The 18210-nt window shown below is 31.7% G+C and overlaps 1 protein-coding gene across 7 annotated transcripts in view; it reads left to right on the plus strand.

The window, feature by feature from the left end:
- The window catches only part of LOC115891635 (NAD kinase-like), a 35772-nt gene extending 17857 nt beyond the window's left edge, over window positions 1-17915 (plus strand). For 4 of the 7 annotated variants that reach the window (XM_030912154.1, XM_030912156.1, XM_030912155.1 and 1 more), the window contains 6 exons: window positions 10298-10427; window positions 11062-11359; window positions 11901-12149; window positions 13005-13138; window positions 13243-13325; window positions 17369-17573. In XM_030912154.1, the coding sequence (XP_030768014.1) occupies window positions 10298-10427; window positions 11062-11359; window positions 11901-12149; window positions 13005-13138; window positions 13243-13325; window positions 17369-17573 (1099 nt within the window). Of the gene's footprint in view, window positions 1-1840; window positions 2311-10297; window positions 10428-11061; window positions 11360-11900; window positions 12150-13004; window positions 13139-13242; window positions 13326-17368 lie in introns of those variants that run through there. The other 3 variants (XM_030912157.1, XM_030912152.1, XM_030912159.1) reach the window with 3 other exon arrangements.
- Window positions 17916-18210: the final 295 nt, after the last annotated feature.

An 18210-nucleotide genomic window follows, 5' to 3' on the forward strand; every position in this document is an offset into this window, starting at 1 on the left:
TGAATTCTCTCCGTCCGACGTCAGATTCATGATCATCGACCCAAAAAAAAACCCTACGGCGGTTTTGGTTAAGATTCGTGCGATTTCCTAAAATCATGATTTGTGGTAGGTTTTTTGAGGTTAGAAAAATATGAGACATGCTAGCGCAATTCTGATGGGTGTTTTGAGTTTATCCGACCCATTTACATTAGCTTATAGTGTTAGACATAACATTTTTTTTTCGATTTTTTCCTACTACGTTTTATTGAATTTTTACGGATTTTCACCAAGTTTTTGAGGTTAGAAAAAAATGAGATGTGATAGTCCTCAGCGTCGAAAAATACTAAAGGATATGATGGTCTGGTGAAAAGCATAGACCACTTTTCTTTTTTTTTGTGTGGCTGCACTGAAAAAAAGGATCTCTCAGTCGAAATGAATATGACTTTGACCCAAAAGATTGGCGCTTTTCAATAGGGCCAAGAACGACGTTTCTTTGCCCAAAGCATTAACTATCTTTTCATAAGCTTTAAAAAATTACTTTAGAGAATAGAATAATCTATCTGTCTAAAGTATTTCACTCTTGACCCAAAATTAATATGCAAAGGACTTCTTGCTACAAGAACAATAGTCTCTTTGATTCATGCAAAAATTCTTGATTGAAAAGGGACATTTCTTGATTAAAGAGACACTTTTCTTAAATCAATAGCGAATACTATTGACTCAACTAAAATTTATTTTGAACTAAGAGAAGTCTATACATCATATCAGGCATATTACGAGGTATATTATTTTCTGATAACTTTAGGTTTTCCTAGTCTGTAGTAAGTAAAGTGATATTATTTTCCTCGATAGTAGTTATTTCTGCTTCTTCACTACCTACTTGGTATTTTTTGGGGTGGTTCATCATTCTACAAATTATAAAAAAATGTTACATCACGATTAATAAAAGTAAAGCAAATAAATCATTAAAATTATAAGCTTTGGTCACATTTTGAATTTTTTAATACGACGAAATGAAATTCTAAAATTTTTGTAATTATTTGCTTAAAAAAATCGATACCTATATTCTTATACTATCTATAATCATGCATGCATGATCTAAACATGTGCATTAGGTAAATGTCTCTTACCTTCAAATATAGCAAATAAATGCTCTAATTTCCATTTTTTCAGAAACTCCTTTAAAGAATCCATATATCCTAAAATTTGTCCATAAAAAATGGCAAATGCATGTTAGTAACGATCACTAATTTGTTATACGATATGCGTTTAAAAAGCAAATTATGCAAAATTCCAAGTGGAAAATTCCAAGCAACAAAACCCGTGCGTACTATGATGTGCGATCTATGAAATGCGACGTACGACTGATCGGACTGCCGACTGATTGTATATACCTTCGTTATCGTCTTTGCTTATCGTTATTATTTTTCATCAAAAGAGTATTGGAAAGAGTATTGGAGCTGTTGGAAAAATGGCCATGTTTCTTGAATGAAGTACTTCCTAGCGTATTTTTCTTATTATCTTAAAACAAAGTAACTTGCACTTGGTTGAATGAAAATAGATTCAAGAGAAATTTTTAATTTTTCAAGAGAACCAGTTTTCTTGAGTTAAGAGAGTTTTTCTTCAGGCAAAATATTTTCTTTTACGCTAAAATAAATTCTCTTGCCACTAATTTTTTTTTTCAAGAACGATGACGACTTTAGTTCAAGTCTATCTTTTTTATCAGTGTGTGTTTTCATTTCAATACAAATTCTCCGTGGAACCTCCTCGTCGTAGGAGAAGCTCCACCCTGTATCTCTTGATAATTTTATCTATTTCAAGCACCGAGCGGTCCTAGTTCGTTCCCACTAAACTCGTGCGCTGTTCTCATATGAACACACGAATGTTAATAATTTTTATCGAACATTATTTCAGTTGTGCGGACTTCTCGGTCAAGTCCACATCTACTCGCGTTTTTCGCACCAAAAAAAATGCCGATTTTTTCACTCAAACAATGACTTTTAATATCCATCATTATACACCGACCCAAGTGATTAAAATGAAACAATAAAAGTTAATTGAAAGCGATACAAAATCGCATTTTCCGAGTGAGTTTTGTGTGAGAAACCGCGGGTTTTGTTTGTGTACACATATTAAAACAGTCGTCATGGTAGCCGAGGGTGATATAATATGTTTACAAGAGAGCCACAGCGATGAGGAGGGGAAGTATGTGAGGAAAATGGCCCAATCGGAAGTGAACAATAACGTCACGTATGACAGAGAAGGGGTGATAGTGAAGAACGGGATTTTGCTGGAGAATAGAGACTGTTGCAGTAATGTTTTTCGTTATAGGTATGTTGTGTCGTAACGTTTTTGTGTCCCGATTTTCTGTAAATAAACCTTTGTATGTCTGGTTGTTGTATTTGAAAAAAATATTTTGATGAACCTAAAAAAATCTGGATAAGTTTAATTGATATTGTTTTCTTCGACTTTTTTCACAAAATAAAATATTTTAGGGTATGTGTTAATATAAAAAACTACATACAAAAAATCTATAACAAAAACTATTTCTTACTTTCAAACTTCAAGAAACACTCTGCATTTATTATTATACAGGGTGAGTCTTCAATAAGTGTAAATATTTTTAGGGGTGGTATATTTTGACCCCAGAAAAACGCTTATGAGGTATTTTCGCGAAAAAAAATTTGAATTTTTTGGAAATTTTGTTAGTTTTTAGTTAAAAACCATAATTTCTCGATAATATGGCATGGCAACATAGGTAGTAGATTAAATTTACAAGAAAGAAAATCTCCAAGATCTAGTGGTTTTCAAAATTTAAGCAAAACATATTTTTTTGGATATTTTCGAAGTAAGATAATTTGGTTATTTTGGACTTATTTGAAAAACGATAAAGTGATAATATGTGTCTTTTATCGAGATCTGCCAGCCCTGAAAATATTTGCGCTTATTTAAGACTCACCCTGTATTTCTGAATATAACTTATGTACAGGGTGTTAATTAATAGATTATTCTAAATAAATGTGGATTTGGAATCAGAAATCAATATAATAATAAGTTATGAAAATGAACGTCTCTGTTGTTATAAATAAGTATTTGTCAAAAAATGAAATAAAATTTTTAAGGTGTTACTTTTTACCAGACTGTCTAATACAGATACAAAATTTAGTTTTTTAGTATTTGGAGCAATTCTTATTAATCAACGCAAACAGTCAATTAATGTAGTTTGAATACTGGAATCATATTAATTGGTCCTCTTTTATAAATATTTAAACAATTATTTTTTATTTTTTAATGACATAAACGAACTATATCGACAATATTAGTATCTGTACCCTTTAAATATTTGTTATATCTTTAAAAATAATCAAAAATATCAATATCCCATGGGTATATTGATAATTTAGGTCTAAATTAAAAGAAAATGCATTTTCTACGAAAACCTGAAGACATTTGTAAAAACTGATATAAATAATTTGATAGACAATTAAATTGTGCATTTGATTCTCCTAAAATATACAGGGTGTTCCATTTAAATTAAACAAGTTATTGCCGTTTAAAGCTAGTTATTATTTAAAATAAATTTTTAGACACTCTGTATAAGGTAGTATAATTTTTATTATTACAACACCAAAAAATAGGTAAATAGAAATACTTCAGTACCATATTTGGTTTTAAAAACTTAAATACGCCTAGAGAAATAAAGCATTAAAATTATTACTGTATTTTGACAAAAACCTAAATATTTCAAAAACGGTAAGATTAAAATGCTTTAAACCTTAATCAAATTTACCTTTATTTTAATCGTAGAAACTAAAAATGTAATAATATACAGGGTGTTCCGTTTAAAAAAAGACAACTTTGATATTTTTTATTTATTTGGGACACTCTGTATCTTGTAAAAATATTTTTAAATTGTAGCTCTAATAGTCCTGCAACGAACCCAAAACTTACAATTTGCAAAAATCTAATAGTTTAGCTACAATACTCCGCGTCGTATGTGGTGAACAACCCTGTATTCATAGTCAACTTAAAAAATATTAGAATATTTTTTTTAGTGAAATAAATGGATTGGTATGGACGCCATCCTTTTTTTCTGTCTTCGTCTGTCCAAATTTAAAAGTCAGTCAAAGAGTCAGAGTCATAAAACAAAGTATAAAAATATTTTACTTTTATGAGGTGTTAATAACACAATTTTTTTTTAATTATATTATCCAAATTTCAATAAATAAAAAATGTCTTCTCATCATGAATAATTACAAAGCCGCGAAATTTAATAAATTTAAAATTAAGTGCTTTATTTTGTAATGTTCTTAATTAATATCGATTTTGTTTTTATCAATAAATTTGATTCATCAGCGTACAGCGTGATATTCGAATGACCCCTATCGTTATTGTTTTTTTTTGGTAATTTTAGAATGTTATTGTTAAAATTAAAAATTTTATGTTTATTTAGGTGAAAAAAAATAATTACCTTGAGCCGGTAAAAATGTTCTGCCTGGCTAAGTACCAGAACGTATGTACACTGCTCGCAATAAATGAATAAAATAAATTCAGAGAAATTAGTAAACATAGATGCGCTTTTATACAGGGTTGTTCACCACATACGACACGGAGTATTGTAGCTAAACGATTAGATTTTTACAAATTGTAAGTTTTGGGTTTAGGTTTTATAAAGATTTAAATAGTTTTCTTTTTGCATACATATGGGTTAGTAATATTATCATTTTGCTAAAAACGATAATATTACTAGCCTGTACATTTTGTACATTTGTTGCTTTAAAAACAATCTAAAATGTCGATATTCCATGGGTATATTGATAAATGAGGTCTAAATTATAAGAAAATGCATTTTTTACGAAAACTTGAAGGGATAGGTAAACAGTGGTATAATACAATTTGATAGACAATTAAATTATGCATCTGATTCTCCTAAAATATACAGGGCGTTTCATTTAAATTAAACAAGTTATTGCCGTTTAAAGCTAGAAATGATTTAAAATAATTTTTTAGACACTCTGTATGAGGTAGTATTATTTTTATTATTGCGACACAATGACTGATCAATAAATAGACTTCAGTAAATATTTAGTGTTAAAAACTTTGATACCCTTGGAGAAATGAAGCCTTAAATTTTTTACTGCAATTTCACAAAATTGAAAATATTTAAAAAACGGTAAGGTTTAAGTGTAATAAACCTTAATCAAATTTACCTTTACTTTAATCGTAGAAACTAAAAATGTAATAATATTCAGGGTGTTCCATTTAAAAAATACAACTTTGATATTTTTTATTTATTTACGACACTCTGTATTTTTTAAAAATATTTTTAAATTGTAGCTCTAATAGTCCTTTAAACAAAATATTTTAGGAAACAGAAATATATTAATTATAAATATATACAGGGTGTTTCGAAACAAATAAAATAAATACAGGGGGTGATTCATGTTCAAAAAACCTTTAGTCATGTTCATAAACGTAACCGTCACAGCGTCAACCATTAGGGAGATATCGCAGTAAACAAAAGATGGCGGAAACAGAAATGTTCTAATTTTAATATTGAAAACGAAAGGTAGAGACCACTAAATTTTATGGAAGCATCACTGTTATGAAAGCACTTTCTGGTAATTTTTCACTTTAAAATGAGTGGAAGGTTGAAATAAACTACCCCTATCATTCTTGTTAACGAAATTCAAAGAAAATCTTATCAAATACATGCAAATGCTTTAATTTGGATAGTTTAGTTTGTTTAGAAACTTTTTTATCTCTTGTATTTTTTTTTATAAAACTCACCGATTTGAAATTAAAAATAAAATGTAAAGCATTACATGTCAGGACTAAAAATATTTTTAGATTAAGAATCTAGTGAATAATGATAATAATAATAAAATCTAGATAATAACGTATTGCAGTAGGGTAATGTCAAATAAAACAATATTAGAAACATCCTAAAAAAAAGTGACAGCGGCCGACTAGATTCTTTTTATCTAAAAATGTTTTTTGTCCTGACATGTAATGCTTTACATTTTATTTTTTAATTTCAAATCGGTGAGTTTTATCAAAAAACACAAGAGATAAAAAGTTTCTTAAGATTTTTCTTTTAAATTTCATTAACAGGAATGATAGGGGTGTTTATTTCAACCCCTTCCACATCATTTTAAAAAAGTAAAAAAATTACCTGAAAGTGTGTTTTCATAACAGTAATGCTTCCATAAAATTTCATTAGTCTATCTCTTTTCGTTTTCAAGATAAAAAATAAAAACATTATTTTCCGCCATCTTTGTACCGCGATATCTCCCTAATGGTTGACTTTTGACCCAACGTTTATAAAGCAAACTACCCTTTATTTTGAACAAGGAATCACCCCCTGAAGTTTTTCGCATTTGTTTTGAAACACCCTGTATAAACAGTTATTATTTACATCAACAAAACACCTTCTTAACATTACTACCGCTTTTTGAAATTTGTTCTAGAACAAATCTGTCAATTCTAAACTGTAAAGTTATAGACAATAGTTAATAAATATTGCTGTTCTTGTCTCGGCGGCCATACTTGTCGTCAGGAAATGACAGGAATGACATTAATGACTGTTTCCAATTTTCCTATTTCATTGTCACCCCCCTGGTGTAAAACAGATGACGTCAAAACAGGCACTGGAACATTGGGATTATTATGAAAAAACAAACAAGGGGACACGTTACGTTGATTGCACCCTCGTTTTCGTCAAGCAGTGTAATTAAAATAATTATAATTAACCACACAAGTGTACGCCATTGGCGCATCGTTACATACGGCAGCGTAATTTTTCAAATTCGTTCAACCTATGCGGTTACGTCCTCAATTTTTTCCAATTTTCTAGTTTTTTCTATTGTGTAATCATCTGTCGATTCCAAGGTCAGAAAAGGTTAGCAATATCGGAATAAATTATTAAATAAAAATAATTATGTGCGTGGTTGAACTTTAGATCATTTGGGAGAGTGTATAATAACAAGTTTTTCTAAATGTTTATTTTGAGGTGTGACTTGGAACAGTACCGTCGACAGAGAAGCTAGTGGTACTGTACGGCCTATGGAGCTTTGATTTTCACAGTTAAAAATATCTACATATATAAAAGCCAAAAAAATTGACTTCAGTTGGCATAGTTTGCTAAAATTTGTCGATCGATAATTTATTTTAGCAACAGTACCAATCACTAGTCGTAAATTAGGGTCAATTTTCGTTTAGCCGAAATCAGTTATTACAAAAAAAAGCACTTTAGAATAACTGAAATCTGCTATAAAAAAATACATTTTGCGTTTAATTTTTAATATTTTTCTGAACATATAAACACAAAAATTTTCCTGCGGAAATAAGCTGTTTTCATTTTCTAAGGAAATTTATTAGACTTTAGAATAGCTGAAATCAGTTATATAAAAAATAAATATATTTTTGCCTTTTAGAAGCATTCACGAATTGAGGAAAATAACAATTTTGCTGTGGAAATAAACTGTATCCATTTTCTGAGAACATTTAATAGAGTTTAGAATAGCTGAAATCAGTTATATAAAAAATAAATATATTTTTGCCTTTTAGAAGCGTTTACAAACTCAGGAAAATAAAAAATTTCCTGCGGAAATGCTTCATTTTTATTTTCCATTTTTGTAAGCATAAATACATAAAAAAAAAACCTTTTTATCACTTTTGAACCAAAAAAAAACTAATTTAAAAGTGTGTAAAATGCTAACCAATCTAATAATAAATCTAATAATATTTTTACAAAATCACAGTTAATTATTAAAATATAAAAACCACAGCTTAACACCCTCCACAAAGAAAAGCTAACCAAAGCCACCCAAATGCTAACCAATCTAATATTTTTGCAAAATCACAGTTAATTATTAAAATATAAAAGAAAACTGCATGATCCAATGATTTTTTGTTTTGAATCAGCCCTATTTACGTAAAGCTTTAATAAAAAACAAGAATAAGTGCAACATTCCGAGTCCGAGGTACTTATAGGAATTTTTTTGTATTTCTTTGCTCGTAAAGGCTCGTATAAAACAAGTATATAAGTCCATTTTTCATGTAACTGATTTCGGTTATTCTAAAGTCAAATCATTTTTTTATGTAAAATAAAAATAAAAAATTTCCGCCAAAACTTTTTTGTGTTTTTATGTTTAAAAAAATGTCTAAAACACACCCCGAAGACTAGTTTTGATGTAACAGATTTCGGCTATACTAAAGTCCGAAAAATGAAAATGACGCATTTCCGCACGAAAATTTTTGTATATTTGTACTCCTAACGCCTTCTAGAACGCATATATAAAGTCATTTTTTATATAACAGATTTCAGCTAAACGAATTAGAATAAGTCGGAGGGGGGTTAATCTCTGCGACCTTAGAGATCTATTGTGTCCTCCTTTCTTGAGTTATAACTCATCATACAGTCCCAGGACTTCCTACGGAGACCCGTGTCCTTCACAGTCGAGGGGCTACGACCCAGGCCGGGTAGACGAAACGGTAGCTTATGTCGCCTGTTGGGTTTAGAGGTAGGAGGTAGGCTCCCGACCCTGGAGGAGGTGGTAACTCAGTATGCCACTTGCGGAGGGTGGTCTCACACAAGTGTCAGCCACCTCTCCTGTAGTTCTCTTTGGGTTTGGCCCTTGGAACTTTCATTGTTACTGTTCCCAGTGTTGCTAGGGGTTTCCCACAGCTTCACCGGTGATGTTTTTATTACTATTATTACTAGATCTCATAGTGTTCCCATGAGTCGCTAGGGGACAAGTCGGTCCACTTCTACAGAGCCCCGCATGTAGAAGTAAGGGGTAAATACAATGGTGCCCCCGGTGCCCCAAGGTTGAGGCTGTCCGTAGCCCCGCGCGGTATCGTTATATGTCTTGGTGCGATTCCCTGGCCACGACACTACAGTCAGGGACAAGACGATGAGTGAGATGCTTCTTAGACCAAGGCAAGTGCTAGGGGGGATTCCCCCCAGCACCTGACCAGGAGCTTCCCCACCAACGACAAGGTCTTGCATCTCCTAGGGGAAGCAGCTAAACGAAAGTTGAGCCGTAAACTCCTCTAAACACAGTACTGCCAACTATTTCCATCGTTGTTGATCAATTATTATGATACTTATGTTTTTATTTAAAAAATGTGTCATTAAGTCATTAGCGCCATTAAATTGAAAAAGAAAGCATGTATGGTCGTAATAATGGATAATTTTTTTTATAAATAACTAAATTAGGTGCCTCGGTTTTATAAAAGAACTTGTTTGTTTTTTATGACATCGCCATTTGATACATAAATATATTATGTTTCTATCGATTAAAATGATCTATTACTGTATAATTTATAATAATAATGATAAAATGTTTATCATTACTAAAAACGAACATAGCATAATTTTTCTTGTCTTAATTCACGTGATGGTAATTTAAAACTTTTTTCTTTATCATAATATAATTTAAGAAAAAATATTATAAAGAATAATTTTACTCCATATCACTTCTTCATGTCGATCTTTTTATAATTTCTAAGAATTGATGTGATATAAAGACTAAAATTCTTTTTATTTTATGTAATTTAAGAAAAAATGTAAACATTTTTGTTTGATATGAGTTTTTCGTGTTAATCTGCCCGTATTTACTGAGAATTATGGAAATATTTTGGAAAAAATTCATTACTCTTAGTTGGTTGTCATATAATTATTTATATTATGATTAATAATAATAATTATTAAGTACCCTCATATATCTTGATAGTGGGGTTATATTTAAGTAATATAACCCCAAATATATTAAATAAAAATATTTTAAGGATCATTTTCTAATAACATTTGTTACCTTGTGACACTAATAACATAGTTTAAATATCCAGTGCTAATACCATTGGCAAAACCAAATATGAAAAGCGTAAAAATATGAAAAAATATGAAAAGCGTAAAATTTGTTTAAATATTTTTAATTTGACAATTCAAAAATTTTGCAAATCATCACATGTCATAACTTTTTTACATCATGATGTTAAATCATGAACTCTGCTTATTGAAGGTTGAAATTGAAACCATTTAACATTGCAAACATCTCATAATACTAGAGGTGTTATATATGATTTTTCTGTCATGACAGTTAAGTTAACATTGTAAACATTTTAAAATAAAATCTACAAAGTATACAAAAGCGTGACAAATAGAGATTCACAAACAGATGTTTCTTTGTTCTGTTGTTTTTTTCTTTAGATGCCTTCTGACGAAATCATAACTACATAGACAAAGTAACACCAAGTTTTATACTTTAGTTGTACTTGTTTACTTGTTTTAATAGCAATTATTATGTTACAGGACGATACAGGATCCGGCTAGCCAAAGACTGACATGGTACAAACCTCCGTTGACAGTTCTTGTAATAAAGAAGGTTAGAGATGCTGCAGTGTACCTTCCTTTTGTGCAGTTGGTTCAATGGCTCATAGAGGTAAAAAGTAATTACTAAAACTTTAGTCAATCGTATTATAAGGCCCATTTCTTACTTACCCGTATTTTAGTATACTATTTTTTATTTTTAATAACTATTTAATTCGAATTATTGAAATACTTTTGTAACTTTCTATGTCGCTTAATGATGACGAGTTTATCCCTATCCTATGAAAATCTTTGAAATCGGTTGTGCAGGGCCGCAACCAGCAATACGGAGAGATCGTAGGATTTGGCGCCCAACGTGGGGCTCAATGTATATCTTTCTTATTTTTGCCTCTTTATTTTATTTGTAGTTATAAAATCGACGGCTTTAGTTTGTCCTACTGGGAAAAAGGAAAATTTGTTTTGTCAGACATAACTACCATGATTTGTCAAAAAATACTTTAATCAACAAATCATGAAAATCTTAACAATTACCAAATAGAAATGTAAATTCACAAACGACAAAGAAAGTGGGCGATTTCATGACTACATATGAAAGAAAGACAAACAAGAGAGAAATAGATACATTAGGCCCCACGTTGGGCGCCAAATCTTTATCATAATTAAAGAACACAGATAATTACAATAGTATTTCAATAATTTCACTCGTATGTGGGCTAGCCTCCAGTCTAATTAGTATTTTCTTCCAGGAAAAACGAATGGTGGTTTTCGTGGAGGCTGCCGTCATGGACGACCCACACCTGGACCAAATCGGGTCGTTCACCACCTTCAAAGACCGCCTGATGACGTTCAGACTAGGCAAGGACGATCTGACAGACAAAATCGACTTTATCGTGTGCTTGGGCGGAGACGGAACTCTGCTGTACGCCAGTCAGTTGTTCCAGCAATCAGTGCCGCCCGTGATGGCTTTCCATCTGGGTTCGTTGGGGTTCCTTACGCCTTTTAGGTTCGACAATTTCCAGGAACAAGTGAACAATGTCCTTGAAGGTACCTACGATTTTTAATTTTATTAAATCGTCTAGATTTATGTTTTAAGAGCCTATTACGCTGTACTGTCCAGGTCGGGTAAAGCGGGTGTGTGGCCGAAGGAAATATATATTATACTCAGAAATCTGCTTAAGGCTTAGCCCGATCCTGTCGTGTTAAGCCACACCTAAAATTCCAAACACACGTGCTTTGATTAAGGCTTGATTAAGGTTTGCAAAGCAATTTGTTACAAAACCATATAAATTATATATCACTGTAATCACAAAACTTCAATCTATTTCCGTATTGTAGCGGAATTGTAAATTGTGTCTTTATTTTCGAGAAAATTTAGTCCAAACATAAGGAATATTTTTTTGATGTTTGACCATCAAAATCTTAAAAATAAAGAAATTGTCTACAAATGTGCTACAATACGGATATAGTATAATCCTTTATCATTAATTTCCTACTTTATTTGTGTAAAAATACCTAATCAGTTTTATATGAAACTTTAAATGCTGAACGATTATTTACTAACGCATTTTTTCATTGTATTGATCAGGACATGCGGCTTTAACGTTAAGAAGTAGATTAAGGTGTACTGTGATGAAGAAATCCGACTCCAAGACGGAAAATTCTAGCAAAATCGAGGATGAATGTTGTAGAGAAAAGCCTTCGAGTTTTCTGGTGCTCAACGAAGTGGTCGTGGATAGGGGACCGTCTCCGTATCTGTCCAACATCGATTTGTTTTTGGACGGGAAACATATCACTTCTGTCCAAGGAGATGGCTTAATAGTAAGCACGCCCACAGGTGAGGAGCCAATCAATCATACTATATTTTTTAGAAATAAGTATTTAACAAATTTATTTCATAACCAATAATATCAGTATTATATTTTAAAACATAGTTTAAAACAAGTGTTTTAAACCTATTTTAAGAATAATCCCAGCTGTGGGGTTAAAAAGTGTTTAAAACAATTTAATAGTTATTTTTTATACAAGACGATAAAATGGTATTTTATCGTTGACCGAAAAGATTAATTTACGAGCGATGAAATCGCGAGTGAATTAATTTCGGGAGACGATAATGCAATTTTATCGTCGTGTGTAAAACAATATTTTTTTCCATAGCGAGTTACGTTTTAAAAAATATTCAGAAATTATTATTTCAAGGAATTTATTAAGAGTAGAAAAAATATTGTGCTGGGTTGGCGTTGGTTTCTATGTAATTTGACAAATAAATAAAGCAGTCTCTTTAGTTGTCAGTTTTGAGTCAATATTTTTTAATTATCTTTCGTGTCGATTGCTGATTGAATTGAAGTCAGAAATGGCTCAAAACGAAATAAGTAAATTACCAACAGATATTCAGGCTGAGGCGACAAACGCCATATCCAAACTACTTCCATTTAAATCCCGAATAACTTATGAAAATGAATACAAAAATTTTCAAAAATGGAAGCAATTAAAAAACGTGCGAGAAGAAATAAAGTTTTTAACTTATCCTCGCTGTTAAACTATCATTTAATCTACCCTTGCGGTTAAAGTTCTATTTTATCTAATATTTTTGATAGATCAAAGGCAATTTTAACAGTTGCTATGAAAATAAGTCTTTCAAACCATAACATGTTTTTTAACCCTGAATCTTAAGCAATTCATTTTTTTTCAGGAAGTACAGCCTATGCTGTGGCTGCTGGTGCCTCTATGATCCACCCCAGTGTTCCAGCTATCATGGTTACCCCCATTTGTCCCCATTCTTTAAGTTTTAGGCCTATAGTTGTACCTGCGGGAGTCGAATTAAAGGTACACATACTTTTAATATATTTAATAACATTTTTCTTCCAAGCTAGGGTACAATATCTTGAAAATTTCGAATATATGTTTATTAGAGAATTTTTTTGTTACAGATTTCAGTTTCTCCCGAAAGTAGAAATACGTCGTGGGTTTCTTTTGACGGCAGAAATCGGCAGGAACTCGTTCACGGTGACAGGTATGTATTTTCCCTTATATTTTGCATAAATAACCGTTAATATTGCTGTGTGTTAAATTTTTAACATATCTCTCAAAAGCGGCTCACCCCCTATAACTTTTTTATTTTGTCATAAAAAAATTAGATTTGGTATGTTAGTACATGACATAAATTAGGATTGATTGACGTATTCAATTGTTTTAGGTCACTTCCTGTTTTACCGGAAATGACTACAACTTTTGACTTTTAAATGACACCGTCAGTATTTTTTTACTTCCCTCAATAGAAAATGATACTCTGAATAGAATGACATATCTTTATCATATGTCAACTTTTGACATTTTCTCATATGGTTTATTTGAAATTGTAACATGCGGTTCATAACGATAATTTGACTCGAAATACAAAGTGTGTGGTACCAAATTCGTAAAAAATGCTTTTCCAAATTATGCTAATGAGCCACCCTCATTCCTTTGAAAAAATTAGGATATGATTAAAAATACGATTTGGGCATCTTTTAACCGGCCAGGACGAGATACGAAAAACCAAGACTCCTAATAAACATTTTTATTTTTAACACAACCAGTCTAGATTGAAATAGAGGTGTGTATAGTTCGTGAATGAACTAGTTCCAATGAACTATCCGACCCCGAAATGAACTAGTTCCCGGTTTCTCAAAGAACTAGTTCCTCAGGACCATAGACAAACTAACAAAAGCAAGACTTTTCAAAGCATTGAGGAAGTCGAATTATTGTTTTTGCGCTGGCCAGTTGAGTCAGAAATCATCGCGCAGTCGCTCTCGTCAAACCTAACCTATAGTCTGTCCAACGAGAAGATCCTTGACAGTGATAGATGTGTCTGTCATTTTAATTTCAAAGTAGTTTATTTTATTTTACAAAGAAATAAGTTGGTACAACTGGAACGCATAGCAGGAAATATTTAAAATTTGATTGACAAGATGACAAGTGATTACTTCAAAATATTGTGAAAAAACTGTATAAAACTGAAAAAATGTAATCGAGTTATTTTATTTAATAAAAACGGTATGTGTTAATACAAAACAAACAAGAACAAGACACTACATACCAAAAAATATAAAAAGAACTATTATTTACTTTCAAGCTTTATGAAACTACCCGCATTTATGATTATATTTATCAATATAACTTATGTACAAATACAAATTTGTAATATTCCACAGGAATAAATAAAAAAACATAGGTAAATAAAACAAACTATTTTATTAATAACACCTACCAAATTTTATACCTTAAAGGTTGATTAATTAACTTTAATCTTAATTTTTTTTAAACCAGTACCTACCTTTTGACATTATTTTTCTGCAGTACTAAAATCCATTATTTACCTATCGTGTGATGTCGATATTTTACAGCTGCTCCAGTTTTTAGTATGTGTTTAGTTTGATCCTTCTACCATATACGAGATGCACTTATCTACGACGAAATGGTATACAAACTTTATCGATGGCAACTTCATTGGTGTATAAGACTTTCTGCCTGGCGAGTATTAACCATAAACTGTGCTCTGGGTCTACAGTTAATTTTCACTCGATTTTTCCTCCACTTGACTTCAAAAGACACAAAACACGCGTAATAATACGAATCAAAATGCATCATCTTCCAAAACGCAGGGTATTTAACAAAAGTTGACACAAAATTATAACCTATGATTTGGCAAGACTTTGACAAACGTCAAAAATGACAAAAATCTAAAGGCGAGTTCATACGCATCGGCGTCCGTTTGTCGTTCATCGTTCCGTCAAACCAATAAAATTGAAATACGATCTGTCATTTTTTAAATAAACCAATAAAACTGGTTAAAAACAACAAGACACGACGCATGACGGATTTATATTTAAACCCATCCATAGATAACTTAAAAATTATTAGAAACTTTTTTTAGTAAAATAAATAGATTGGTATGGGACGTCATCTGCTTTTCTTCTGTCATCGTCTGTCGAAATCTTACCTGAGAAAAAAAACAGAGTATAAATAAAACGAAAAACGTTTTTGCCTTGAACCATCCTTGAACGAACTGTTGAATTCCTGATTTTGCGTTTTGTTTGCTTATTACTATTATTTTATTAGCGTACAAAACGAAAACAAATAATTTAATACATTTTACATTTATGAAGAACATAATAATTACTGTGATTATACATATTATTGTGATTACATCGCTAACGTAGACAAAACGAAGGTCCTACAAATTGACTGTAAGTTATAAGAATCTTTATCTTTTTAATCTTTTTATGATTTGAATTTTCGTGCTTTATATTTTATATTAGACTCGAAATGTTAATATTTTTGCAAATTCTTGTGAAAATGTGAAGTTTATGTTTCTGTTTTATATTTGAAAAAGTTGTATATTTTTAAGATGTTTATTATTGTTCCTATTATTAATATTATAACATACATAATTATTTTTTGTACCTTTTGAAGAATAATGCTTTTATTTCGTTTACCATAACTGTTGTTTTTTTATCAGTTTTTTAATAAGAGGAATACGTTTTCGTTTATTTAACTGATAATTTATAACTAATCTGTTATGTCCAGAAATTATTGTTTATTTTACCGATGGAAATACATTTATTTGATTTTAATAAACGCTTTTTAATTAAACATCCTTGTCTAAAAGGCTACTACAAAATACACAATCCATAAGTAAACCCTCCTCGTCTAAAAGGCCAGTTGACGCAAGCGCGGTAATAAACTCTTATCAAACTTGTTACCGTTTTGCAGTACAGCGTTGACGCGTCTTGCTTTTGTTAGTTTGTCTATGCTCAGGACTTATTCCGGGATCGAAACTGTGACCGATAATACCGTATGATCGAATAAAACGGCGTCAGCGATGGCTATGAAATGAAGATCGCTGTCATTTTATATATATAATTATATTGGAAATGTCATCGATGATCATTTCCAAGCCAACTGGACGCCATTTTTTTTCGATCATACGGTATAATTATATGCGACGGATCGGCCAGCGCGATCGTAGCCCGATGCTAGGCAGGAGTGGAGACTGCCAGCCGTATGTTACCGGATCCGGACCTAGAGGAACTAAATAAAAAACTAGTGTACGTACGAATCGGTCAGCGCGATAGTAGCGATGCTAGACGGGAGTGGAATGCCAGCCGTATGTTACCTGTCTCGGACCGAGAGGAACTAGAGGAACTAATTAAAATACAAGGTGACGACCATGGATTCGGCCTTGTCTGTTTCCACAACCAGTGTAATTACCCCTGAAAGTTGTCGTGGATACTGTCTTTCATTTTAGTTTGTTCTTTGAATATTTTATCGGAATGTTTCACTTTAGGTCCCTAAAATTAAGAAATATCTTATAAAACGAACTAGATATTCTGAATACAAAAAATGAAAAAAAAAGCTTGAAAAAATTTTCGTATTATTTGCTCCAATTGATTTATGGTACAGTTTTTTAAACTCTAATTTGAATTTCTTTTTATTTTTTTATCAGCAATAAAACTTACCTATACGTTTTTAACACACGCAATTACAACGTCTCGTTATATTTCGTACATTATCAAAATTATACAGATCATACTGTGAATAGTTTTGACTGACAACGAAACCCATTAGCAAGCAACGGGAATGTCAATGTTTGTCGGGAACTATTGTGAACTAAAGACCTAGTACAAGGAACTATTCCTCTGGAGGAACTAGAACTAAGGAACTAGTTCCTCCCAAGGAACTAGAATTCCCACCTCTAGATTGAAATTTAAAATACTATTTTTTAAAGCGAAAATGTCAAAAGTTGACATATGCTATGTCATTCTATTCGGAGTGTACTTTTCTATCGAATAAAGTAAAAATATACCAAGGTTGACATTTAAAAATCAAAAGTTATAGTCATTTCCGGTGAAATCCTAATTTATGTCATGTACTGTACTAACATACAAAATCTCGTTTTTTTTTATCTGAAAAAGCACAATAGTTATATGAATGAGCCACTTTTGATACGCACCCGGTATACTCTTTCCTTAGTCTTTTTCTTCAATGATATTGATTATATTCATTCTTTGACAGTTTACGAGTCACGACGTCTATCTACCCCGTGCCGAGCATCTGCGCGCACGACCAAATCACCGATTGGTTCGACTCCCTAGCCGAGTGCCTTCACTGGAACGTCAGAAAACGACAGAAACACCTGGACGAACTCACCGATCTCACTCATTCCAGTTCCAACGACACGCTCGACTCGCTCGACAGGGAATTGAACGAAAAAGAATAAAAATACATTTTGAAAACGAATACACAACAGCAATTTATTTATTACAATACGGTGACAGAGTGTACGCGTCTAACCAGTTTTTAACCAGAGAATTTTAAAAAATGTCTATACCTATGTGGCGGATTCATCTCTCCAAAAAATCCTATATGGATATTTCGCCACTGCAAGAAAATCTACAAAATAAAATAGTTATTTTTTATAGACACTGCTGCGTTCCAATCCGATCGGAAACTACTAGTTAGGTTTACAGATATACAAATTTGCCTAACGAACAAAAAATGCTTAACGTTTCGGAAAATTTATCTCTTTCCGTCGTCGGAAGCAAAAAAAATGCAAAGAATAAAGAAAAAAAACTATTGTTACGTTTTTCGTCGGTTCTGTGTAGATAGAAGGTCACAATTTATTTAACACTAATTAACAAAAACAATAACGATAAAAGACTTAAAGAACTATTTACAAACGATTTACAACTATTTATCTAGAAAGAATTTATTTTGAATTTTGCATCCTCTACAGGCCCCAGCCGCCGGCTTTTATACCCACAGCTAAAGATTTCTCGAATAGTCCATAGATCGTTAGGTGCATACATATAGAGAAGGTTTCGAATGTTCTTGTATGTACTACTCCATTCCAGTGG

The sequence above is a fragment of the Sitophilus oryzae genome, unplaced genomic scaffold (assembly GCF_002938485.1).
Source record: "Sitophilus oryzae breed Bouriz unplaced genomic scaffold, Soryzae_2.0 scaffold_1189_pilon_pilon, whole genome shotgun sequence".
Classification (NCBI taxonomy): domain Eukaryota; kingdom Metazoa; phylum Arthropoda; class Insecta; order Coleoptera; family Curculionidae; genus Sitophilus; species Sitophilus oryzae.